General features: G+C 32.1%; 1 protein-coding gene across 1 annotated transcript in view; it reads right to left on the reverse strand.

Annotated features, from left to right (window-relative positions):
* Positions 1-1273: 1273 nt before the first annotated feature.
* LOC108912330 (major facilitator superfamily domain-containing protein 6-A) overlaps positions 1274-27043 on the reverse strand; it is a 31486-nt gene continuing 5716 nt past the window's right edge. Inside the window, exons 2-7 of the mRNA XM_023455366.1 lie at positions 26504-26964; positions 20614-20623; positions 11354-11975; positions 6598-6963; positions 3774-4296; positions 1274-1388 (exon numbers count right to left, since the gene is read on the reverse strand). Of these exons, the coding sequence (XP_023311134.1) occupies positions 1375-1388; positions 3774-4296; positions 6598-6963; positions 11354-11975; positions 20614-20623; positions 26504-26964 (1996 nt within the window). The 3' untranslated portion in view covers positions 1274-1374. The remainder of the gene's footprint in view (positions 1389-3773; positions 4297-6597; positions 6964-11353; positions 11976-20613; positions 20624-26503; positions 26965-27043) is intronic.

Raw genomic sequence — 27043 nt, forward strand, 5'->3', positions numbered from 1 at the left:
ATATGATACATTATTCTAAATGCTAGTTGTGTGATGATACAAATATTGCTACTACCCTCATTTACCACTAAGCATGAGTATGATCCAATGGAAGAATCTAAACTATTTTTGACTTAAATTCAAAGAATTACAAAAATTTTTCAACTTGAACATTGTTGTGGATAGTAGAATAGACAATTAGTTTACCACCTCTAAGCTACTATCCGCCCTTTGACTGAGAATATATCGCTTTCTAAGTGAATATACTTACATCATTTAAATATTATAACAATTATTATAGACTTTTATACTTACATGGCTGTGTACCAACTGTGTATAGACCGTATATAATAGTAATACGTAGATGAAAATGTCAAGCACATTAAAAGAATGGATGGATAACATGAAAAAAACTGGAAGAGAAAACTGAAACATGATATGGTTCCAGCATAACACAGTCGGTGCACCACTGAACTACATAGTCCTATTTATCTTTTCCGATTACTCATAGTTTTCTCTGTTTTCTTGTTACTAATCGTTGTTAGTCGTTTAAGTTTTTTTTAAACAAATTAAGCCTTAAAGACATGTGATCAAATGATCTCCTTGTTCATATGTCAATGGACAAATGGCATATTACATGTCACTTTCTTACTTTATATATTGATGATATTTTCTATACATTTATATATACTTTAGATTAGTTACAGCTGCATTCCGAATTACCAAGAACTTTGCTAATTAGAATGTTAACCCTTAGTTTTTATTTTTCTATTACCTTGCTCATATTACAGAAATGTGAACTTTAATATCTAGTACCACATAAAAACTTTTGAGAAGTTAATCAGTTAGTCAGTGTAGTCAGTTAGTCAGTTAGTAGCCCTTTTATTTCAGGGTTAAGTAAATATTTCAGCTATCGATTTAAAAAGTTCTTTAAAAAATGCAGAAGCACTTTAAAAATTGCAATAATTTAGCTATATTAACTCCATGTCAAAAATGTTTGTAAAGTGGTATAAATACCTAATCAATAAATTTTATGTGGTGTACATTATATTAGAAGAATATATACCTACGTAGTAATACTCCGTTTTAGCAACATTTAGTAAACTCTTTGTTTTAAAATCAGTATTCATAACAAATCTATTCTCAAAACGTTCTAATGCAAACATATTCTATACAATAGTCTACATACAATGATGAGATCAATTTTCTTTCTATAAAGTAAAATCCTCATATGTATATTAAAGAAAATCTACATGATTGTTACAGAAATCTAAATCAAAAATCGATACTTAATTGTATCCATATTACCAATCATATGTCGAATTGGTTGTGGAGATCGGTTGCTGAGTGAGCAACGTGGTGGTAGCAGATGGCAATCCACATCTAAAATGGGAGTTAGTAGTTCTCGCCTAAAAAGAAAACGTTAATATTACTTGCCACAATAACCTTGAATATTGTTAAATTATAAAACTGAAATATAAAATCAAATTAATTAAACTAAACAAATAATAGTCTACAATTTACTACATTTAGTACTCTCAGAGCTTATCAAAGAAAAACGTAAATTGTGTCTAACAAAATTTTGTAACTGACTTGTTTGCGATGAAAATAAGAAAACGTGTCAGAAATTGAGGAAGTAATTTCGAAAATCAAATAGAAACCGTACGTAGTAAATAAAATAGCAAAACTTTATCTAATTCTCATTTATTCACATTATCACATTATTTCTCTATTCATGAAGAGAATAAAGTCTCTAGACTCATGCCTACTACTTTTGCATTATGAATGTTAATAAATGTTTTCTAAAACATTAATCGAATGGTAATAAATCGTAACAGTTATTAAAGTAGTTTTAGGAGGCATATCCACAAAACGACAGTATATTTATGAAAAATTTACATATTCAGAAAGATACATTATACACTATTTACATAGTTGCCTTCAACCTCAATGCACTTCGTGAGCTTTCTAATACCCTCGTCAAAAATTTAACCTCATTTTTTTAAATTCGGATAAAACAACAGTAGCATTAAATTTTTGTGGGTACATACTTGTTGATCAGTTATATTTGTATTCAAAATGGGTAAACTGATGAGTAAGTCAGAATACTGAATAAAACATTAGAGAAGAAATGAAGTTATCCTCTTTAAGAAACAATTCACATCCGCATATGTTTTAGAATATATAAGTAGCAGCTCTCTTTGCTTTTAGCAGCTACTTTTTTTCAATATGAATCCAAAAGGGTTTACCATATCTCCTGGTGAGAATTGCTTATTAATTTTCATGATAATAATTTTGACATCTATATTGTTTTGAATTAAGGTATAATAGTTTTATTTGAATTCGTTTCACATATTTTTCAATTTGATTGTATTTTTTGATTTGCCACCAACCGTTTTGCCCAAAAAAAGTTGAAATGATTTAATTTCGAAATTTCTGCTTCTGATGAATAACGTCAGATGCGTTTCATTATGATTAAATCCAGCACATTGCAGTTTTACTTAGGTACTACGGTTATTTAAATTAACCTATATTGACCGCTGTTGGTACTGCCAACTTAGCAGCAAAATAAAATGTAAATATGTATTTTAATGATATTTTAAAGAATTTCGATTAAATAGGTACGCTACACAAAAAATCTGATCATGCCATAGACTATTTTATAAATGTTTTATATGAAATTTTTTCATATTCATTCATTGATGAAATCGACTATATTTCTAAAAAGAATATAGCACACTATAGTTTTAGAATTCAAATTATATTTTTATGGATATTGTAAAAAGGTTGTGAAAAAATGTACGTACAATGATAATTACTACAATGTAAAAACTATAATTTAAATTTCGAGAAACAAAGCATTTTAATAAAAATTTTATATCTACAGAGTTGTGATATAGTTTGTGAAATCTTCGATGTCAGAACTATGATGTCATCGGTTTTTTATATATAAAATGAGTATTTTTTTATACACTTTGAGAAACCCTTATTTTTTTCTTCGTCAAACGTATGTTTAATATGATCCTCTAATATCTGAGACATTGTGAATTATTTATTTAATAGTTATGATATTTTTCATTATTATTATTTTTATGTTACGATCACTTTATATAAACGATCTTAAATATTCTAGACAGAATATGATAAACAATAAACTGTTACTGCAAATATTTTTTGACAGCGTTCAGCAGGAATACATTTAATATCAGAAACGATACCATTTGATGTCCCTTTCAACGTTTGTTATATAAGTTTTTTTACTTTTCATTTGTTAACATTAGTAAAAATTAATGTCACATATTTTTCTCATCATACATTGCAAGCAATGCCGTAGAAATTATTGAGACATGATAAATATAGGTTGTATAAAAAAAATCGATAAAGTTCTTGTGTTATAAACTCTATAAAATAGAACTCTACTCTTTTGGATATCAAGAAGTCATTTTTTTTGAAACATATCGAATTTGTCTGGTATTTTATCAAAGATCAGTGTAATTTTATATAGGGTTACCTCCTTTCTTTTTAATTAAAATTTCAAATAAGAATTAATGATAAAATAATGTTCATACTAATAATAATCTGCACATAACTAAATAAATAATAAATACATTTTCAACAGCGCACATTTCGCTATAATCATTTTTTTTAAATTAAACAATTCAATTAGAAGGCATTAAAAAGAAAAATAGATACCACGATTGCTACGAGAACTTAAACATTATTGGAGAAACAGGCTAAGGGAGTTATAAGTGGCAAACCTTATACTAGAAATTACAAAACTGGAGTTTACTTACTTCTTACCTGAAATCCAATATACCTAGGTTGTTGTGGTACGTTACCGTCATTCGTTTGTTTAAACGGATTAGCCCCAGGTATATCCAAAGTTCCGCCCTGTCCCATCTGGTACGTGGCACCATAGCCGTCTTGCTGAGACAGCTCGTGCAACTTAGTGCTAGACAAAGCTCTAGGAATTGGATTGCTGGGCACTCCGTGTGGAGCTAAGTGGGAAGTCTCTTCCGCCACTTGTCTGGGATCTTCAGTCTGAGGAAGTTCAGAAACGAAACCCTGGTCCACCCGGTAAAAGTTGATAAAGTAAAAGGCTCCGAATACTAAAAGGCATATCAAACCGTAACCCCGGAACGTCGTCGTCGATCCAAAGGAACGGACAAACATTCCTCCGATGACGGCTCCACAACCTCTTCCTAGGCCGTGATGGATACCCTGGAGCACACCTTGAGCTGATGAGCGCAGTTCGGGTGGGGTGTTGTGGGCGATATAAGAGCAACAAGCTGCCCACACTGCAGCGTGCGTGATTCCCTAAAATTAATAGATTATTCGAAATATCAATTAACATTTATGATATCTGCCAACAACTGAAGATTTTAGTGTATTTTATTCAGTTCATCATGTTAATTAAATCGGATAAACATTAGGTTTTAATCAAAGGCTTAGAACTTCTTGAAAGTTAAAAATACGATATGTATAAACTCTTTTTTGTTATCAATTCGGTGCTAGAAATATTAAATAATCCAAAATAAATAAAATAACAACAAAATTAAACCATGAACAGTTTAAATTTAAGCAGAGTTCCAACATGTTCCGAACGCTTCCAAGTGGCAATTGTTTCAATATCACATCTGAAACCGACAATTTTCATTGACTTCACACGTGGTATAAAACGGGAAGGGCAGAACTACTGTTTCATTTGGTTAAATGTTTATTTTAGTTTTCAGCTTCATCGGTTTACGAGAGGATATTCATAAAGTATGGTGTGGGGTAAGTAAACAGTGTGTCCCCGGATGGACCTAACTATACTTATAATTTTCCTTATTTCGCATTTTAAAGGAAAAAATCATTCTTCATAAAAGTTGCTTGTCGTGTAAAGTCATTAGCTATACCTACCCATACTTTCAAAATAACATACATGGTGATTAGCAAAAAGGAAATGTGAATTTGTGCCAAGAATAAAGTATTAGTTTTTTTTGAGAGGAATTTAAAAATGTTACTGAAAGAAGTTGTTTCTAATGTTAATAGTAGTCCAGATATGAAACTTGAACGTCGTATCTCAAAGTTGATATTTTTGCGAAAATTATGATTAAAATAATTTTATAAATTCAACGAAAGCAGATAATTTATTGAATAATAACAAAACTATTTTATGTGTTGTCATCCTACTGTTATACATTTACATTACATCCTCGTTTATGTCGGCTATTGCTTCTGATATTTTCTCATTTAAAAGCTTTAAATTATCTTGTAAATCGTGGGCATAATCTTTTTGCTTCAAGTATCTCCATAAAAAGAAATCAAGAGAGGTTATGCTTGGGGAGCGTTCAGGCTATCTTATAGGACCAAACTGTCCTATCCATATATTGTGGAAATGCTGAACTAACCAGTTTCTTACACTGTGTTTATAACGTATCGCACACCAAACATTAATTTTTTTATATCGTTGACTTTTATTCATAATTCGGTAATTTGGTTTATCTTTCGACCTACAATTTTAGTAACTAACAACTCCATTCGTAGTAAATGTTGACTTGTCGGAAAATAAAATCCTCCTGTAAAAAAATCTATCTAACATAATTTGTTTCCCAATTAGCATACAAAATTCTAATCTAATTCTAGTTATTTCTATGTATTTCATTTATATATACATTAATATATATAATATAATTGATTATTGATTGAGTTTCGTGTTAGATTATTTGTTAAGTACTGTTTCATAGTTCGTGATAAAAAAAAACAGCACTTAATAGACAGGTCTGTGATTTAAAATGGAAGTCTAATATGTATTATTAGTAACTAATAGAACATCAATAAGTAAACTCATTAGTGGTTTTACTTTAGAATTGTTAAAGGAGAATGAAGAGTTTGCCACATCTATATATATTAGTATAAAATGAAATATGGCAAAAATATGACTTGTATTTTTAAATTTTGTATGAAAGTTGTTTAACTGGTAGTTAAAAAAATATATAAAAGCACAATAAATTTGGTGTACAGTCGTGACGTGCTAAACTATGCTTTATTTAATTTGCCATCTATTGATAGGAAGTTCATCTAAATTCTCGTAACCTCTCTTTTCATTTATTAATGAAAAAACAGAGAGGAATTGCTTAAATAAGAAGTTTCCACTAAAAACATATCCATTCATAATCCAGTAGTATCCAATAGTAATTCAGAAAGTTTTAAAATAAAATTTATTACGAAAATGTTCTCAAAGGAATTTTTTAACAATTGTTTCAAAATTTATTTTTCTAGATTTAGTTGAAATCTAACACTACAAAAAAATTGTGACGCTCAAGAATTAAAACAGATTTACTAAATACCTGTCGATTTGAGTCTCACAATCAGTCGAAATTTAAAAATAGTTTATAAAAAAATACGATTAAACGTTACGTTTGATGTGTTCTATGGACAAATTCCATATAAAGCCATTTTCATGATTCAAGTATGTATACTAAGGTCAACCTTTTCTTTGCGACAGAATGAGACACTGGTAAGTTTAATATATTTAAAACATGGTTAAATTATTTTTTAAGTTTCTTAGTGATGGTATTGACTTCGCACGCAATATTCAGGTCAATATAAATGTCCTAAGTGTTTCAAATTTACCTGCATAAACTCAAACGGCAGCACCCACCATGGATTCGTCAACCAAGATATGTATAAAAATCGCAGCGTGTTTCCGATGAGACCGAGACACAAAACCTTCACGTGTCCCATCTGCCTAATCAGTCTGAAGCTGAAAAAGTAAGCGAATATCTCTGATATGTGGTTAATGACTGACGCGACTCCAAAAAGCGTCGGCGATCCGCCATAATCCTGTAGGTGCCAGAATAGGAAAGTGAAGATCAAACCTATGCCGAAACCCATGAACCAGGCTACAAATAGGAATGATGCGCATTTTAAATTCTTGAATTGTTTTATAACCGTCACCCATTCCGGCATTTCACGGGTTGTTTGGGCAAACATTTTAGTCTGCAAACAAAAGATTAAAATTAAATTCATAATAATATTATGTAAAGAAAAATTCATGTGAAATTATTAAGAATATTCGACATATAGGCTGTCAAAATATGAAAATTCAATGAAAATGTTCAAACTCATGTTGAATCTTACGTAAAATTGAATGATATTGAAATAAAAATCATATTCTATTTGGCAGAGTATTTTCCATAATAATTATTATTTGTCTACTTCAAGCTGTTCATAATAAACAAATAAACTAAATCTAAGCAAATTTTGAAGTTTGTTTAACAAAAATAGTAATAAATGCTTATTGCGGTAAAATTTTGATTCTACATTTTCCTGAATCCCTATATTTGGAGAATATTTTTTATATTGCTTTTGAAATCTTCGTCTTTTCTGGTACAAAATACAGAATAAAATCGGCTATTTAACGAAAATGGTTTATAGAGTTTTTTTCAGTTTTGGTACAAATCACAATTTGTAAAATGATACGTTTAGATAAATTTTGAATCATATAGGGTGTTACACAATAACATTCGAAACATGTGTTTGGACAAGTATAAATATGAGTATATTGTTTTATATAAAAACATTTGACTTTAAAACCTTCGTTTTTTAAATGCAAGAGTGTTAAAAGTTGAAAAAAGGTTATGGATAGATTTATCAAATTACAAAATTTTTAAGATGGTAAGAAGCAGCGTTGCCAGACGTCCCGATTTTTAACCCAAAATTAAATGTCCCACGCGGGACAGGCTCAGTCCCGCTTTTCCTGCTTTTGTTTTATTTTTTTGTAGGCATCAATTATTTTGACATTGAAAAATATATTAGTTACAAAGACAACATTTTGAACGTATTTTGTAAAAGACGCCATTTTGATACACTTTGAAAGATTATTATTTATAAGAATTAAACACTTATCTAAATGTATCAAAAAAACTTGTTAATTTCTAGCAATCGATTGGATATTTAATTTAATAATAACCGATTTAAAATGAAATCTCTTATTTTATTTAAAATTTGTCAAAATTTTCATATTAGTTTAAAAAAGCCGAAAATAAATAGATGCTCATGAAAAACAACTCTCATCTTCGTCTGAACTAAACCTTAAAAAGCTACACTTTCATACATACAAAGTTACCGTTGTAAGAAAAATATACCCACTGGATTTTGAAAAACGTATTTAGTACTGCAACTGGTTTAAAGAACTTGTATAATGACAATACGTTAGATGTAACTCTTTTCGGATGAGGCATGGTTCATTTAAATTGTTATTTCAACCCACAAACTTGCAACGGAATGCAAAATATCCTCATGTTTTACGTGAACCAACTCTACATCTTGTTAAAATTGTCGTCGATTTATAGGACTTTTTTTTAATGAAAATGCAAATGTTGATGTATACTATAAGCAACAAATTCAGCAGCTTTGCTTGGAAAAGCTTCATGATGATGAAATGCATCACATGAAACATAAGAAATTTTAATCGTTAAAAAAGCTTTCCTTTTTTTCCTTAGATTTGGTAAACTATGAACACATATTTGTGTATGAAGTTCTTCAGCTTCAGCATATATCGAAAATAATTCAAAGTTTTGTAAAAATTTGTCTGTATTTAAATGAAAGATGCCCCAGAGTAGTTGCTACCCACAATATCTTTAGCTATAGTCTGTTTGGAGATGGAAGAGAGTAATAAAACCCCGAGATAAGAACCGGCCATGGGCGTGGTAATATTTCGTTTCAGGTAATTATCGGGTAACACTAATGCTAACAGGTAATGGGTGTACATTAGTATATTTTACTGGATACATCATAGGGCAGGAGCCAGTGTATTGTGACAGATCAATCCAGTCTTAGAGCTGAATATACGAAGACGTGCTAGTGCAGTAGAGTAAAATTCGACTTGTGTTTAGTGACTATTGTGCCAGTGGATATAATATTGTTTGGGTAAAATGTCGAGCTTATCAGATTACGTACCTGCTAAACGCGTGAAAAGATGTGCGCTGTCTCAGAATGAGAAGATTATTATATTAAATGTATTTAATGCATTGAAACACCAAAATCCTACCAACAGTGTTGACGACATCGTGGAAAAGTGTTCCAAAATGACAGGGATTGGAAAATCGACTATCTACAGACTTTTAAAGGAAACAAAAAATGAACAAGATACTGTAAATCCCCCAAAATCATCTACAGGGAGGTCAAAAGTCGTTATAGATGATTTCTTCAAAAATGTCATTCGCAGAAAAGTACACTCATTTTATTTTAAAAAAGAAATACCAACGCTAAACAAAATTTTAAGTGAACTTTCAGAGGACAACGATTTGCCAAAAATCAGTAGAAGCAAATTATGGGCCGTCTTACGAGAGTTGAATTTTTGCTGGGAAAAGCAGAACAGGAAGTCAGTTCTTATCGATAAAGATGAAATTATTTGTTGGCGAAGATCCTACTTAAGATCAATTAGAAAATTCCGTGACGAAGGGAGGAATATTTATTATCTAGACGAAACTTGGGTCAACGAGGGATATACTGTAACAAAAGTATGGCAAGATAAAAATGTAAAAAGTTTTCGACAAGCATTTTTGGATGGACTTTCAACAGGGTTCAAGGCACCTTCAGGTAAAGGGCGAAGATTAATAGTGACACATATAGGTAGTGCCAGTGGTTTTGTAGATGGCGGTTTACTTTTATTTGAATCTAAAAATACAGGTGACTATCACGAAGACATGAACGCAGATGTTTTCGAAGAGTATTTTACACAGATGTTGGATCTTATTCCTCCGGGGTCTGTAATTGTCATGGATAATGCCAGTTACCATTCACGGCAGACCGAGCGGACGCCTACGACTGCTTGGAGGAAAGCCGATATAATTCAATGGTTATCCGGAAAAAACATTTCTTTTGAAACAAATATGGTGAAAAAGGAACTTTTGACACTTGTCAATCTTAATAAAGATCAGAAAAAATATGTTATCGATGAAATGGCAACAAATCGCCAAATAACGGTACTACGGTTACCACCTTATCACTGTGAACTTAACCCAATCGAATTAGTCTGGGCGCAGGTAAAAGGAGATGTAGCGCGAAATAATACGACGTTTAAATTAAGTGACGTGAAAATTTTGTTAAAAAATTCCTTGGAACGAGTAACTGCAGATAACTGGCAAAGATGTATACATCATGTACAAAAAGAAGAGGAGAAAATGTGGGAACTCGATAATTTAATTGACGTTACTGTGGAACCTATCGTTATCAATCTAGGAGACGAAGATAATTCATCAGAATATTCAGAGGATGAATTTTAATATACCTACTTTTTTATTTTCTTTATTGTACATTTATACAACACTACATTTACTCACCATAATTTGAATTTTCAAAATACATATATTTTTGTGTGGAATAAAAGTCTATTCATTAAATTTAAATAAATATTTTGATAATAATATTGAATAATTTTATTTGAATTACTAAAAACCCTCTTAACCCGGTTATGATGCTTAAAGTAGCCTCATGTTTTGAAATGCTGTTTTTATATTGTTTACTTATAAGAGAAATGGACCGAGAAATTGAAGCGGCATAGACAAAGACGGATTGTCGGGGATTAAATTTTAGCTACCTGCTACAATTTAGTACAACCCGGTCACACAAAGTTTTTTTAAAAGTACACCTCATCCATACCGATAATACATAATATAAAAATATTGAATATAAGCACCAGTACTACATTTATTTACGATTTGCATACATAATAAGCTTTTATTACTCTCTTTCATTTCTAAACAGACTATAAGAGAAATTACAACAAAACAAATGATTGTCATCTACGGCGATTTATGGCAGTGTTTCTGCTTCTAACATAGATATTGCTACGTATTACATTTTTGCAAATTTTTTTGCTGGAAATATGGATAGCAATAATCATGTCGACGTAATTAACAGAAACATTTTCAAACATTTAGTAAGCATTTTACTCAATAAATTAACTAATACTCCTTGTTCCACTTTTTTTTTCATATATTTGTCAAACAGAACACAATACTTTCAATATACTGGTTTTGCTTCAAATTAACTAGATATATCTTCTGTAGTACCTAAAGATTCCATTCCTGAGATTACAGAAAATTTTAAAGTGCCCCATTTATTTCTGATTACTTTAATTTACAGAAATATTTAAATAACATGATTGTCTTCACTTATTCATTCACTTTATTCAATTTATATACTTCGTTGAGCTGTTTATTACCACTTGCTTAATTTTTTACAACTATTAATTTCTTTCTTCAAATATATTTTACAAAATGAAATTTTCTATAATATTTACACTACGCTTTGATATGACCTGCAATATTTCATCCCACAGCCTTTAAACCGAGATTAAGTTGTAACTGTAAATGGTGGTTACCTTTTGTTCTTTAGGTGCCGGTATATCTGCAGCTCTTGTATCCGCCAAAGAAGGAAGATTAAGTTGCTCAGCCAGCTGCGCTTGCATTTTGTCTTCCTGGCTCATAGGCTGCTGCTTCTCCTCATCGACAGGAGGAGCAACTGGTTCGTCGTATTTGAAAGAAATCTGAGTTGCGGAAATAAGGGCCGCTCCCATCAGAACAGAAAACGTAGCGAAGCAAATCGTGTAATTCTTCTCCTTCTTATCGGGACCGCAAGGATGGTTTGGAAAAGCTGTGGAATGATCTAGAGCTATCCCCACGAAGAACATAGCCAGACCCCAACCTAAGGATCCGAACATTCTTTGGTGGCCGTAAGTATCTGCGTCCTCTCCTAGAAGGGTTATCACAGCTGAATCTGCAAGGGTTATAGCTGGAGCGCTGAAGAATTCTCCAATTATTACCAAGAGAAGCAGAAGGAAGAATGCTTTCTGTATGTCCTCGGTGCGGTAAACTATGGAAGAAATGATTGGTTGAACCCAACCCTCGTGTTCCTTTGGTTTGTAGTTCGATGCGAAAGATACTTCTACTGGTGACTCGCCGTCGTATGAGTTTCGTGGAATCGATCTGGTTTCCCTTGTGAAACTGAAAAATTATTTGACATTATCAAATGAATAAAATGGTAACAGTAAAAAAAAGAGGATAATTCCATTATAAAGTATCCAGCATTGTGAAAAGCGAATAAAATCAATAAAGCTAATATTTTATCCAAAGTAACCAATATCTCCTGTATTTGTTTTATACAAAAATGTCATTATCAACTAATGAATATATATTGATTTCATTTTTCTTTATTTGTTATGTGTCTATGAATACTTTGAAAGTAACTTCTGATGTGAATTAAATATCAATGTGAAATAATCAATAGTCTCTCCTGTTGGCAAGAAAGGAAGAAAGGAAAACAGTTAGTTAATCTCAAGTTATGATTTTTTTATCCGATCTCACGGTTCAGTTGATTCGAAAGTGATATTTTTCTAGACTTATTAAAGACTACTATCCAAATGACTATGTATAAAAATATATTTAAAACGATACCAGATACATCTGTATTCAGAATTCATTAGACAGATGAGTGACTACTGAAATATACAGGGTGATTCACAACTTATCAAAAAAAAAAGAATAGATGCGTCATGAAAAATTGAGTCAATATCGTAAAAAAATATTTAGTAAAATTCTTATAGTTTCCGAGAAAAAAATTATTGAAGTTGTACTATTTAAAACCTTTACGTAATTTGCTCTCTCTCTCTCTACGTGGCCCCAGGCGATTTCGAATACTGAAATCCAATTTTAATATTTGCGATTTTTTTACATTTTGCGATGGTGTTTACATTACTTTTTCAAGTGTCAGAAATGACTAACGTGAACAGCAACTCGGAGTTAACGTTTTAATTTATGGTGAAGCAAGACAACATTTGTGTTAGGTTGAAGAACTTGTGTTATGGTGAAGTATATGTGTTATGGTGAAGTATTTGTGTTATGATGAAGCAAGACAACATTTGTGTTAGTTCGTAGAAACTGGGTACAGGGTGATTCACTATATTTTGACCCCCCCTTTAACTTTTTTGATTTAAGAGTTATACAAAAATGTGAAATATAAAAGTTGCACGATTTTTTATGAAGTTTTTGAAAATGATAGTAGAAAAACAAATGAAGTTCAAACAAAATGGCCGCGGATGTTAACTTTGTTATTTTAAATGGAACACCCTGTATATTTTTATATATTTGGATAGAACGTTCCCTACTGAGCACGGTCATATATGGTTTGTTGGATCCATCTCTAACAATAAGCGAGACAATATTAAAAAACGAAAAGAAGGTTTTTTATTAAGAAAATAAGATATTTTGTAATTGTTGGACGTCTCTCAGGCATTTCTGCCTTTTTTCCAATTACGTAAGGATTTACAGATTTGATTGTAATATATTTTGATATATCTGACATTGATATAGTCCAAAAATGGGTATAAGTATTTTAACTAAATCTCACTAATTAGACCGTGAGAGGCCTATTTACTCATGGATAATGTTATATGTCAGGCCGTGACAGTGACAGGTGATGTTATGACAACATTGTTATTGTTTGACAGTTTGTATTATTATTTAATTAAAATGGGTTACACAGAAGTAGAAAATTTAAATATTATAGAAATTAAGATAGAGTAGTTAATATATTCTCCATACTTTATTTTAATTCCTAATAATATTTCAATTTTCTACTTCTGTGTAACCCATTTTAATTAAATAATAATACAAACTGTCAAACAATAACAATGTTATCATGACATTACTCCCTGTCACTATCACGACCTACCACATAACATTGTCCATGAGTAATTGGCCTCACACGGTCTAATTAGTGAGATATAGTTAAAATACCTATACGCATTTTGGACTATATCAATGTCCGATATGTCAAAATATATTACAACTAAACCTAAATCCTTACGTAATTGGAAAAAAGACAGAAATACCTAAAAGAGGTCTAACAAATACAAGATGTCTTATTTTCTTAAAAAAAAACAACATATTTTAGTTTTATAATATTATCTCGCTTATTATTAGTGATGGACCCAACAAACCCTATATGACTATGCTCGGCAATGAACGTTCTATCCAAATATGTAAAAATATACAGGGTGTTCCATTTAAATTAACAAAGTAACATCCGCGGCCATTTTGTTTGAACTTCATTTGTTTTTCTACTATCATTTTCGAAAACTTCATAAAAAATCGTGCAACTTTTGTATTTCACATTTTTTTATAACTCTTAACACAAAAAAGTTAAAGGGGGGTCAAAATATAGTGAATCACCCTGTACAACGAACCTAAATGTGTTTATACGTCGGTGAACAAAATTTTAAACCGTTGTTGTAACATCACGTATGTCAAATTATTTTATTAATTAAAACCACAAATTAATTTTATTAATTAATACTAAGAATAACGGCAAAAGCAGTTGAATTTGCTGATAGAAAATAGGTGTTTTAAAATTTGATTTATTTCTTTCCATGGGAAAGAAATTCTTTCAATTTTTTCAGTTCATTTTTTATTACACTTTGCCGCCGTGCCGGTCGCCGACTGCATGTTTTGCCTTTGCGCAAGGTCAGGTTTTCCAGTGGCCAGTTTCCAGTACCGTCACCCTGTATGTTGCTTTAAGGCTTTATGTTAGCTGTTGGTGATTATTAAGGAAAAGATACCTGCAAATGCAAAAAATTGGACAACTCAGTTCTTGTTTACAACTAGTAAAATAATTGTAGTCTAATAGCAGAGTTCAAACTGCGCTTCAGTATCTGTTTATACAGAACTTTTTGTTCTTCCTACTCAGAAATGCGTAATATTAACAATGAATGGAGTGACTTTTACATATTATTCCCACATATTTTAGTTCTTTCAACTAAAAATTGTGTTGGCAAACTAATTTTTTTTTTGTTAAAATCTGAAGTTTAGTCAAAATTCAACATCAAAATAAATTTGAACATAAATAACCTTGAACTTACACACTATGTAATTTTTTATTGTATAATAACAAGTTAGACAATTTTCTAATCACATCTGAAATGAAACTCGAGTTCTATTCAGTATGTATTTCAAATAGAGATCGACCGATTAATCGGCTTCGGCATCGACTTCGGCCACATTCGGCCATTATTTAAGCCTTCGGCTAAAAATCGGCTACGGCCAAAATTAAGCCGAATTTTTCGCCAAAGCCGTTGACGTCGAGTGTCATGCTTTTTATTTTTCTATATCTTTTTTAGAATACCCGTTACCCGTTATGTTTTATGTTTATTATTAAAATTTGTTGTTTTATTTACTATTGTTTATTATTGGGGTAAATGAAAATTATTTATCTTTCGCTCCCTTAGTAATTTAATGTATGTTGTATTTGTCGCGCTCTGTACGTTATTCATGTTTGTATTAGAATACCTTTTTTGTTAATTGTAAATACATATATAAGCTGTGTGTGTCCTGAAATAAATGTCTTAAAAATCAATACCTCGTTTAAATACAATCTAGTAGCATACACTCGGCAAGAACGCTACAATTATACAGGGTGATTCACATCCATAAAAATTTGGGATTAGATGCGGCATGAGAAATGGAATCAATATCGTAAAAAAATTTTTATATAATCCTTATAGTTTCCGAGAATAAAATTATTGAAGTTATAGTACAATCAACCACTACATAGCTGGACAACTGTAGTCTCTAGCGTCATTCGCAATACGCGTGGAAAGCCACGTGGCCTAAGCGACTCCGAATACTGAAATCCGATTTTGCAATCGTCTTTGCGATAGTGTTTACCTATTATCTGTGGTGTTTACAATAGTTTTTTAGTAGTTAGTGTCAAAAATGATTTGCGTGTATAGCAACTCGCAGTTGATGGATATCGTTTTAATTTATGGTGAAACAAGACAACATTTGCATTATGGTGAAGCATTTGTGTTATAGTGAAGTAAGACAACATTTATGTTAGTTCGTAGAAACTAAGTAAGACGGACCCAAATGTGTTTACACGTTGGTGGATAAAATTTTGAACAATTGTTGTTGTAACATCGGGTATGTCAAATGATTTTATTATTTAAAAACACAAATTAATTTGCCGATATAAAATAGATGCTATAAAATTCATTTATTTTTTTCCTTGCGAAAGTTTTTGTCCGTTTTTATCACACCGCTATGTCGGTCGCATTGTGCGAGGTCAGGTTTTACAGTGGACCAGTTTTCAGTGCCGTGCAGGAATGTATTTTTAAATCATTTTCGAACTGCCCTTTTTGATTTTTTCTTTACAAAATTCTATTTATAAGTCCTTTGTACATCCAGATTTTTTTTTTGGATAAGTTCTGAATCACCCTGTATACATTATATTTCCAAAACATTATGCATTTATTTTTGACCTACCTTAATGTTATCTTATCATATTTTTGTTTTTAATTAAAATTTTCAAGTTAATAAAAATATCTTCGGCTTCGGCATCGGCTTCGGCCGAAGGTGGCCCATAAACCGAAGTTCGGTTCCGGCTTCGGCTTCGGCCAAAAAAATCACATTCGGTCGGTCTCTAATTTCAAATAAAAATAAAAGATATTATGAGAGATTTTTTGTAGCATTTGTTAAGAAGCTGTTACAATTAAAAATAATCATAATTTGCAGTAGCCAAATATACACAAAATGCCCAAAAAGGGCAATACTTAAAAATAAAAGCTCAATTACCCGATACACAACATAACACAATTTTTTGCCGAAGCAAACTAATCGTTATATTTTTTAAAATTTATAAAGAGAAGATACAAGAATTTCCAAGTCTTTATTATTTGCACGAAGTAAATACACAGACGTATTGATTCATCAAAAGCCAGCTGACTGTTAATCAGTGTAAAAGTGTGCTTTATAAATCAACAAGCAGAAGGAAGAACGAACTAAATTCTTAATGTACTTGGACCCTGAAAGTCAATAAAGCCTTATTTAATGACAATCAGGAAACGCTTCCTGCGAGGATTAATTACTAGATAGCTTTTTACTGTAAGCACAGGTTGGAAATTCCAGAGCTTTTTGTAATTTAATTATAGGGGTGTACAGTTTTTTTCTCTCTTTAAGTATATGAACATGAGAATTCAGGCTATCTTAGAAACTACTAGAGATTGGAATGACATATTCTCGAACCAGATTTTAAAGACAAATTTATAAATAAATTAGAAATTTTATACCTTTATCAATTTTCAATATTTCGCTAAATGAGTTGGAATTAAAGCAAAAACTGCCATACACGAAGATTTCAACATAATCTATAAGTAGCGGATGACTTGTTCTGTATTCTGTTTGATATTTAGTTTCGTACAATTTTCAGCTACAGCAGCGAGATCAGGTAGCATTCAAACGAATTGAAATATTCTAAGTACTGATGTCAACTACCAACTGTAAATTAGATTATATCACATTTAAATTAGTGCAGTTAGTGAATGAAAAAAAAAATGGTAAAAGCAATCTAAGCAACCGCAAAATATATAATAATCATAAGCTTAACGTAAACAATAGCCTATTAAGAGACTCAAAACACTACAAAGAGCTCATTAGCATTAACAACTGACCAGTTGTCCTAGATACAATAGGCAAATAAATGAAAAGAAGACAAGCAATAAGACTAGCGAATTAACCAGTAAACTATGTGTCAGTGCCCAAAACAGTAATAAGAATTATATAAATATAATATATAGCAAGGAAAAAATAAGCAAAAACAGATAAAGCAGCCACTATGGTAGTAAGATGAGAGTAATCAAAACGCTACGTATTATCGAGCTAGTTAAAGATCTGAGGGCAACACTAATAGCTGAATACACACGCAAAGACTTATTGGAACGATAAATTGTACCAAATAATCGTCAGATAAATCGTTAAGAAAAATCTTTCAGACAAATATTTCAGACAAATCTTAGAGAGGACACTAATGCAAATAATAATATAATAATAATTATTAGTTTTATTGATTTGAATTATTGAACAAAGTTTATTTGACAGTTTATTCGTTAGGTCTGTGTCATTCACAAAGATTTATCTCTAAATTTGGTAAGATTATACCGTCATCATTGATCTTTTGGAAGTTTAAAAAATCAGAGCAATTTATTTGTTACTCGTAAGTGTAGTTAGCTTGAGTGTTCTACGAAAACATAAACAAAAATGAACAAATTCTATTCGAGGTACTATGTCAAGAGTTGACTGATTTGTGGATATGAATGTGGAAAGAACATAGTTATATACCAGGAAGATGGGAAGTACACTTTTGGTAATCCTAAACAATCGAAAAATATTACAGAAGAATTTAATCTAATTATCCTTTATTTATTTATTTATTTATTTATTTATTTATTTATTTATTTACACCTAAATGGATAATAGACTTTACCAACAAAAATAACGCGAACTATAAAAACTATGTTTCACTAAGGAATTATATTACTGAGCTATTAAATATAGATATCTACATACATATTTACAGGGTATTATTATTTTAATTTTTAGTGACCAATCTCTAAATGAAAAATAAGCCGTAACAACATACCGCGCCGATATTTCCTGCAACACGTACTAACACGCAGATGACGCTCCACAAAATATCGCCCGATAATTCACGACAGACTTATCTGCCGTTTGATCGCTGTGTTAGTGTACGTAACAAAATAATCGCACCAAATTATTTGGCAACAATTTATCCGCCAAAATTTTGGGTATTTTACAATTTTTCTTGATGACCCAAACTAACAGTTTTGTCTTTTGTCAATTTATGCAATTCAACGATAAATCGCCAAATCGGTCGATAAAACTGCTCATGTATATTCAGCTAATGACAGGTTCCAAAGATAATGTAGCTCATTATTGACTGATTGTATCAGATCGTCGGGAATATATTTAAAATCCTTTACAATCAAATCGAACGAAGCAGCAACTGGAAGAGTGGCTAGACGGAATTTAGGGAGACCATTTGTATGTCCTGGTCCTAAGTTGGCAAGTGGTATAAATGATGGTGAAAGGAAAACAAAAAACAAAGACGTCAACGATGATAATTGTGTTAATGATGAGGTATAAGAGAAAAAATAAACATACAAATATACGTAAGTACATATTTGTTTTTACAGCAATGTAGAAAAGTAATGACTAACACAACATTAGTTGAAATTGTGATAACCAGAAATATAACGAAGCTAAATTTGCCCACAAGATCCGAAAAAGTGATATTTTAATTGTAACGAGAGCAAACGCTGTGGAAACATTAAAAAAAAAGTAAGAAAGCAAAGTTAAACCATAGCAACTAAATATACAGGATGTTTCTTTGTTATTGAGAAAAACTTTAAGAAACGATTCCTTGCCAAAAACTAAGAGGGATCTTCTATACCGGACTATCCAAAAGTTCTGGTACGGGAGAAAAACTTTCGAAGAATGCATTTTGGAAAAAAATGTTTCAGACGAAAGTGTAAGGATTTTTCCCTGGCTATCTGATGGTGACCTTGAATTTGACCTTGACTTTGACCTTCAAGTCATTTGAAGGTCAAGTTAAGTTTTTTAAATGGGAATCCTTATTTTTTTATTGCGGATTTGGAAAGGGCAGGAAATTTTGGTCAAGACCATATTTGGACGTAAAATAAATAAATTAATTAATAAAATTAATAAATTTGATAATGACCTTCAAGGTCATTACAAGGTCAAAGTTGTTTTTTCATTGGTAACCCCTATTTTTTATTACGGATATGGAAAGAGTTGAAATTTAACTTTCAAGTACGACCGAGGGGTAAACCACTCCCTGAATTCTGTACAAAAACTTATCTATACTTCCTCAAACTTCCTCGGACCTTCTGTAGACTGCTTCGTAATTCCTCCACATAAATGTTTAACATTCTCCGCATTTTCCTACCACGATTAACCTCGGTAATAACCATTTTTACATATTTTGGTCAGTTTTGAGATTTGTATGGATGAAAATGTGAGATATTTCTCTCCCTGATGCCCAAAAACCCAAACTTTCATCGTAAATACAATCAATTGTGTTTTGTCTAAGTATCTATAAGAGCGTAATTAATATAATCCAAAATATCTTTTCAATCCTAGAAATTGCTCAGGGTCTAGCGGTGTTTTCGTGACTATTGCTCATTTGCCATGTTTCTAATTTTATAACTTTGTGGCAAAGTTTCAAAGCCCAGTTCCTTTCAACTTTCTTATAACTTCCTCCAACTTCTTCTCGACTTCCTGGGGACATGTACAAAAACTTCCCCAGCGGTTTTCCCCTCGAGTACGACCTTGACTACGACTTTGACAATGACCCTCAACATCATGTCAAAGTCAGGTTAATTTGTTTACATTAACCATTACTTTTTTGATAAGTTAGGAAGAACGGAAAAACAAATGTACAAATATGACCATAATCAAGCTCTTGGCCCTGAACCAGTATTTGAAGATCATTTTAAAAAGGTTTTTCCAAGAATTTTAAAAATTTTCAATTACTAAGTGTAGCTAACGATCCCAGTCAGTTAAGGCAAGGAGATAGCCCGGCCAGTTAAGGTAAGGCTAACGATCCCGGACAGTTAAGGAATGGCTAACAATCTCAGCCAGTTAAGACAAGGCTTACAACCTGTGGTCAAAATGTTCTCTAGCTAGGGAAAATCCTTACTTTTGTCTGAAACATTTTTCCCAAAATGCATTCTTCGAAAGTTATTCTGCTGTACCGGGACTTTTGGATAACCCTGTATAAACTTTTTACGAAAGCGCCTGCTATCGGATTTACACTGGGTAGGTTAACGTTCAGTTTTTACTTTATTTCTCATAGTTGGAGAAACATGGAAAAATACAATTTGGGATCTTATTTTATCTTATCCAAAGATTTGCTACACTATTATTTTTAATCATCTGCAACCCTAGAAAATCGTTACCCTTAATGGGTTTTTCCTTGTATGTTCGCGGAGTAGAAAATTTATAAATAAAAAAAATATCATTTAAAAACTTGGCTCGCTTAAAAACTTTTGTCTTCACCGAAATGTTCTTTTTTAATTAAAAAAATGAAATAAGTTTCCTTTTTTATAATTTATTCAAAAAATTGTAAATATACATTTATAAAAACTGTTGGAAATGGCAATTTTTAACTTCATTACTAACAACGTATTGATTGGCGAATACATTCACAAATGCCTGGAGTCTATGGAATTGTCCAACAAGACACGATAATACAATTACGTAATTCCCCCAAATTTTCAATTAGAATTGTATAAACCAATTGTTTAAGATATCTCCAGATAAACAAATGGGTCAAGGTTGTACTTTTCTTTTAAACGATTTGGATATGCAATATACAAATACTGCCAAGCAACTAAACTGAAATGGGCTGGAATACAATCGTGCATGTACAACATTTGTTGTTTAACAAAATAGGGACTTCTTCAAGCCGTATTGGTGGATACATTTCTACGTGCCTGGAAAGAAAGAATGGACCAATCAAAAAGTCACCCGTAATTCCCATCCACCCATTCAGATAAAACTGATATTGATGACGACTGATGTCCACTGCATGTGGGTTTTCATATATGGTCATTATGAAAATTCATCATGGCATACCTTGAAAAGTTAGTTTCATCGGTAAAAGATATTTGTGCACAAAATCTAGGATTACGACCTTGTCTTTCTCACATCTATCGACACAGAGTCACACACACTTTATTGTATCAATCAATCAATTTATATAATCGTTTTGAGCACGAGATTACATAAATACTTTCATAATAATGTAATAGAAAATAAAAAAACACCTACAGATATACATGCTTCTCGAAGTCAGCATTTAAAAAGAAATATTCCGTCTCTGTCACCGACAGAAGCAGAAGCACGACAACATTCGTTCCGAACCTATCACCAGGTTCAGCAGTGGTATGGAATTGGAAAAAATGCAAAGCGGTGGGGATGAAAAAAAAGCAAGAATGGGCTAATTCCTGTCACCACACTCGAGCCCCCAGCTCCAGCAAACATGCTAAAACTAATTTCTTGCAAATGTAAAAAAGGAGCCTGAGGATGCAGAAAGGCTGGACTACATTGCTCCGATATCTGCGCGATTTGCAATACTACCTGCGATAATTTGGATGTTGATCTGCAAGACAGTGATGAAGAGGAACATACGGAGACAGTTATTCAGCAAATCTTCGACAAAATCGAGGAAGAAGGTGAAGTCGCAGAAAAGAACCCTATCGCGGATAACTTGGAAGATCTTCCTATCCGTGAGGTTTTGCTCAGTTCTGAAGACGAAGGACTCGCAAAACCTGGTCCATCAGGGATAGCGTAGCGAAGGAGAATCCATTAAATTTAGTCAACAGTGCATCTCATGTGGATTATGCCTACTGGGTATACCACTAAAAAAAACGCGCCAGGAACTCTACCTCATGGTGGTGTAGAAATGAGTTTGTTGGCCAATACGCGTGTTGGAGTAGACTTTGTGGCACTCGTACGTCTAAACTATTAAAATCGCAGAAAAAAGGTTAATACATAAATTATAGGAAATGTTCTCTAGTTTAATTTATTACATAACTATTTTCACCGTAAAGTGAGTTGGAAAGGAAACTGTTTTGGAGCGCCATTTTTCCAATATGGCGGCTACTTCCAGAACAAAAAGAGGTGGCAAAGTAAAAATTCGGAAAGAGCACGTCAAAATCTATAAATATACCAATTTTCAAAACTCCCCTAAAACTTCACAGGCAAAACTTCCAGCTGATTGGACTACGAAACCACCTTGAGAGCCAGTTGATGACCAGGAGCCTCCACTTGATAAGCAACCCCCTGGAGTGTATGTTATTTTATAATAAACTGTAAAAATTGATTGATTTGTGTGTTTTTCCCTCTCAGCAGCTAAGCGAGTAGCCCCAATTAATAATAATATTTTTTTACCAGTTATTTTAGTATTTTAAACGGTAAACTTGACAATATAATTTTCATTTAATGAATATTTGAAAATAGACTATAATAATTAATTTTTTTTTTTTATTTAATGTGCTTATTAAAAATTTATATCTATACATACATATTTTTATTTCTTTGTTGTAGAAGCGGGTGTAATTGGTTATTTAATTTTCGACATAAGTAAATTTTTGTTAGTTCATTCCAAGAAAGAACCGGCTTATTTTATATTTATTCTTCTGCTTTTAATTGATTTTGCCTATCGGCTAGTGATTATGGAAATAGACTAACATTTGCAAATTTTCATTTCCCATATAATGGATGTACAGTTAGATTTAAAATACAACTTGATCAATTGAATAATTTTAGAAAAATATTTTTTATCATAGATTTGATCTTTTCTGAGATATAACTGGAGTATAAATCAAATTTACGAACTTTGAAATTTAAATAACTGTTTCTAAAATTGAATTGAAATATAAGCATTTGAATTAACATTAACGCATTCTGAAATTAATTCTGCCGTTTCCGAAATACATCTAGAAAAGGTATTTCCAGAAATGAATTTTCAGAAACAAGACGTTTGGAGCATATTGGGTATATGAACAATAAAAATTTTTCTATTTATTAAAATTTGGCAACTGCGACTGTTCGTGGATGACAAACTTGAATATGAGTTTATTTTTTTGCTAAAACAGATAAAAATGCCTAAAGTTTTTATTGACAGATTTCTGGAAAATGCAAACAAGCTTTGAAATATCACTTAATTTGATGTATAAATGGTATAGCGGTCCCATGTCATTAAAATGCATCGTCCCAGAGAGAAACGAATTACAATTATTATTTGTAGATATTTGGAACTTATCGAACCTTTTTTTTTGTATGTAACCTGTAACCTATAACTTGTAACTGTATATTGAATACAACCAATTTAACTTTGTTCAAAAGTCAACGTCTACTGAGATAAAGTTCTCTGAATGTATGTAATTCTGCATACAATATTTAAGGAGGTTTATCTGATTTGGAATTGACGAACAAATATTCATAAAAAAAATAATATAAGCTTATTAATATGAAGAAAATCCTCAAAGAAAATTATGACTAGTTTGGATACCTAAGAGACAAAATATTAATAAAATAATTTTTCACGATTTAGTACAGTCTTATGAGAATGCAGATTTTTTTGTTCTTTCCACTTAGAATGCGCAACAACTGACGAACTGTTTCCACAGCAACTTACATAAATAGGAAACCGATATCTAAGGAACCGTATGACAGCTTGTAGAAATCGATTAGGAACTTGTAAGATACATAATTTATAATAATTCTCCTTCAAACTGCTGTCGTTGACTAACTTTTTCTCCATATGCGTGATATCGGCAACGCCGCGGTCTCAACGTAGCGTATTATTTGAAATTCGCAGTGTCCAAACAAACAGAATATTCGAACGGGAGCGAGCAAACGCCGAGCTGAGCGCGCCAGCCAAGTGCAACGTTGCCAAATCTAAAAGCTTACTGCTTTAGTCACTAGCTAATGTACAGAAACTATCGTTAGACTTTAGACGTACCTGCGTACCCAATAAACCTTCTTAAAGCCCTATACGTTGAAAACTGAAATTTCTTAAATACATAAACTATATTTTTTCGGAGGCTCGAGAGACTTTTTGAAGAACGTAACCTAAACCGGTTTCATTCGTTTCTGGACACTGTATACAATGTGCACCAAATTTGATTATCATTACAGAGATCTCGGAAACTATTAGATATACAGAATTCGAGATTCTTGTGACAAATTTTAATTTCGTCTGTACTTTTAATAAAAACATTTTAAACATATTTTTCTGGATATACATTTATAGATTCTAAATTAACGAAACTATGAAATTGACGAATCTTTTGCGAATTAGACCATCTGTTTATTCCATATTGACGCCTCTGACTAGATACTAAAAGATATTATTTATGTGGCTGGAACAGGCAAAAATCATAATGAACTAAATACAGAATTAAAGTCACATAAAAGTTAATGTAAAAATAAAAAAGTAACTACGTTATTTGAACTACTTAAAAAATGTCAGTTGTGCTTAAAAAATATTTAACCACGCCAGTCATTTATAACAAACTTTTCTTGTAATAGTTACAATTCATAGGTCTTCCAAATTTTCATTTCTCGACATTAAAAAGAAAAGAGGTAGATCAAATTTATATTCGTCTTTGATTGATTCTGCGGTTTTTAAACGTATACGGCCGATATTGTATTTCATACAATAATCGAGATGCTTGCGACGGGGTTCAAAAACTAAACACTTAATATACAGAGTGGAAAGTTTAACTGGAACAAATTCTGTAACGTAATAAATAAAGGTTTGTCGCAAACTTCCTGAGACATGTCAATTTTTATTTTCAGTGGGGTATATTACAAAGAGGTGTATTTATTTATTTTTTAATTATGTGGGGAGTTGTAGCAACCCCCAACTTTTTTTTAATGGAAGGGTAGGTTGATTAATTTTTTTATTTTAAAGCTTTTTCAATTTCAAATACAATTACGTATTTTTTCATTACTTTTTGTAAGAAGTATGTCGGAAAAAAATAAAATAATGAAATTTGTTGCTGACAATACCCTAATCGATAATAAAAAGCATTCCGAACATTTTGTAACACTTCCGGCGTTACTTGCTTAATTTCATCCTTGATTTTTCTTGAAGTTCGGCGATGTCATTAGGTTTAGTAGCATAAACCTTGCTTTTTAAATATCCCCATAAAAAATTTAATGGGGTAAGGTCGGCTGATCTTGCTGGCCACTCAATTGGACCCCTCCTTGCAATCCGCCTATTCGGACACATTTCCTTGAGATAGATCCGTACCTACATTTTTAAACAAAATGTGGTAGTACCCCGTCTTGTTGAAACCATATCCGTTGGTCAAATAAATCGGGATCCAAATTTTGAGAATAAAAACCGCTAAAGCAGGAACCCGTTCATCTTGGAGCATAGTTAGGTATGTTTGTCCGGTTACATTTTCACTGAAAAATATAGGACCTACTATGGGATCCCCAATAATTCCAACCCAGACTTTTGTTTTTTGAGGCCTTTGAGTATGGCATTTGATAGGTATGGAACTGTTATTGCGGCTTATCAAGTAAAAAGAAAATGTATACATTAAAGTTTCAGTAAACATTTCCTTATTTTATTTTTTCCCGACACATTGCTTATAAAATGTAACGAAAGTATATGTGATTGTGTTTGCAATTGAAAAAGCTTTAAATTAAAATGTACTTCATACCAGGTAGGAAAGTACCGATGGTCTACAGGGTCGGAAAGTCCCCATGGTTCATCGGCCGTTACGTGAGAGCGATAAAGAAAGTCATAGAAATCTGTGCAATAGAGAAAGATGGCTATAATGAAAGCGTCTAATAGTCACCGCCCATTTAGCCCTTCCACAAATAAGATCCACTTCTTATTTGTTGAAGGGCGAAATGGGCGGTGACTATTAGACGCCTTCACTATACCCATCCTTGTCTATCACATGGATTTCTATGGCTTACTTTATCGCTCTCACGTAACTTCAGATAGACCATCGGTACTTTCCTACCCGGTATATGGAGCAGAATCGACATAGCTTATCTACTCATATTCTATCTAACATTATTACAATCTCCAGTTTCTTACCTCTCAGAATCCAGAGGTCCTGAAACCGGACTAAGAAACTCATAAGTATTGTCCGGTGCTGATCTCTTATTCATGATCCTCATGTCCACTTCAGGTGTCGTCAAAATAGCCGTACGGTTCTTTATTTGTATACAAGAAGTCGCGGGAGGCTGGATAGATCCCAGAGGAACTGTAAATATTATCCAAGAAGCTAAGGAAGCTAACAGTAGTATCTTCCCCTTCTGCCACCTATCGGCTAAGCTGCCCCAAAATGGAGCAGACAGAAACTCCACGAAGGGTCTGGAACCTATTAGGAAACCGCTTTGAGTTGCATTCATCCCCATTTGCTTGAAGTATACGCCCATCAGCGGGAACAGAGATCCGAAAGCGGAATAAAAGAAGAAATAAAAGCTCTTTACGACTAGCAGTTCTTGATCTACTGGACCGAATAGCATTTCTAAGATGTCCGACTTTCCTCTAATTTTGTGCGTTGCTTCCTTAGGCTGGGGGTACCTGAAAAAAAAACAGTTTGAATATTCCGATCTCCCCATAAGATTATTGTGAAATTGCATTTATTTGTTTTGTATGCACA

Source organism: Anoplophora glabripennis, unplaced genomic scaffold (assembly GCF_000390285.2).
Source record: "Anoplophora glabripennis isolate ALB-LARVAE unplaced genomic scaffold, Agla_2.0 scaffold558, whole genome shotgun sequence".
Taxonomy (NCBI): Eukaryota; Metazoa; Arthropoda; class Insecta; order Coleoptera; family Cerambycidae; genus Anoplophora; species Anoplophora glabripennis.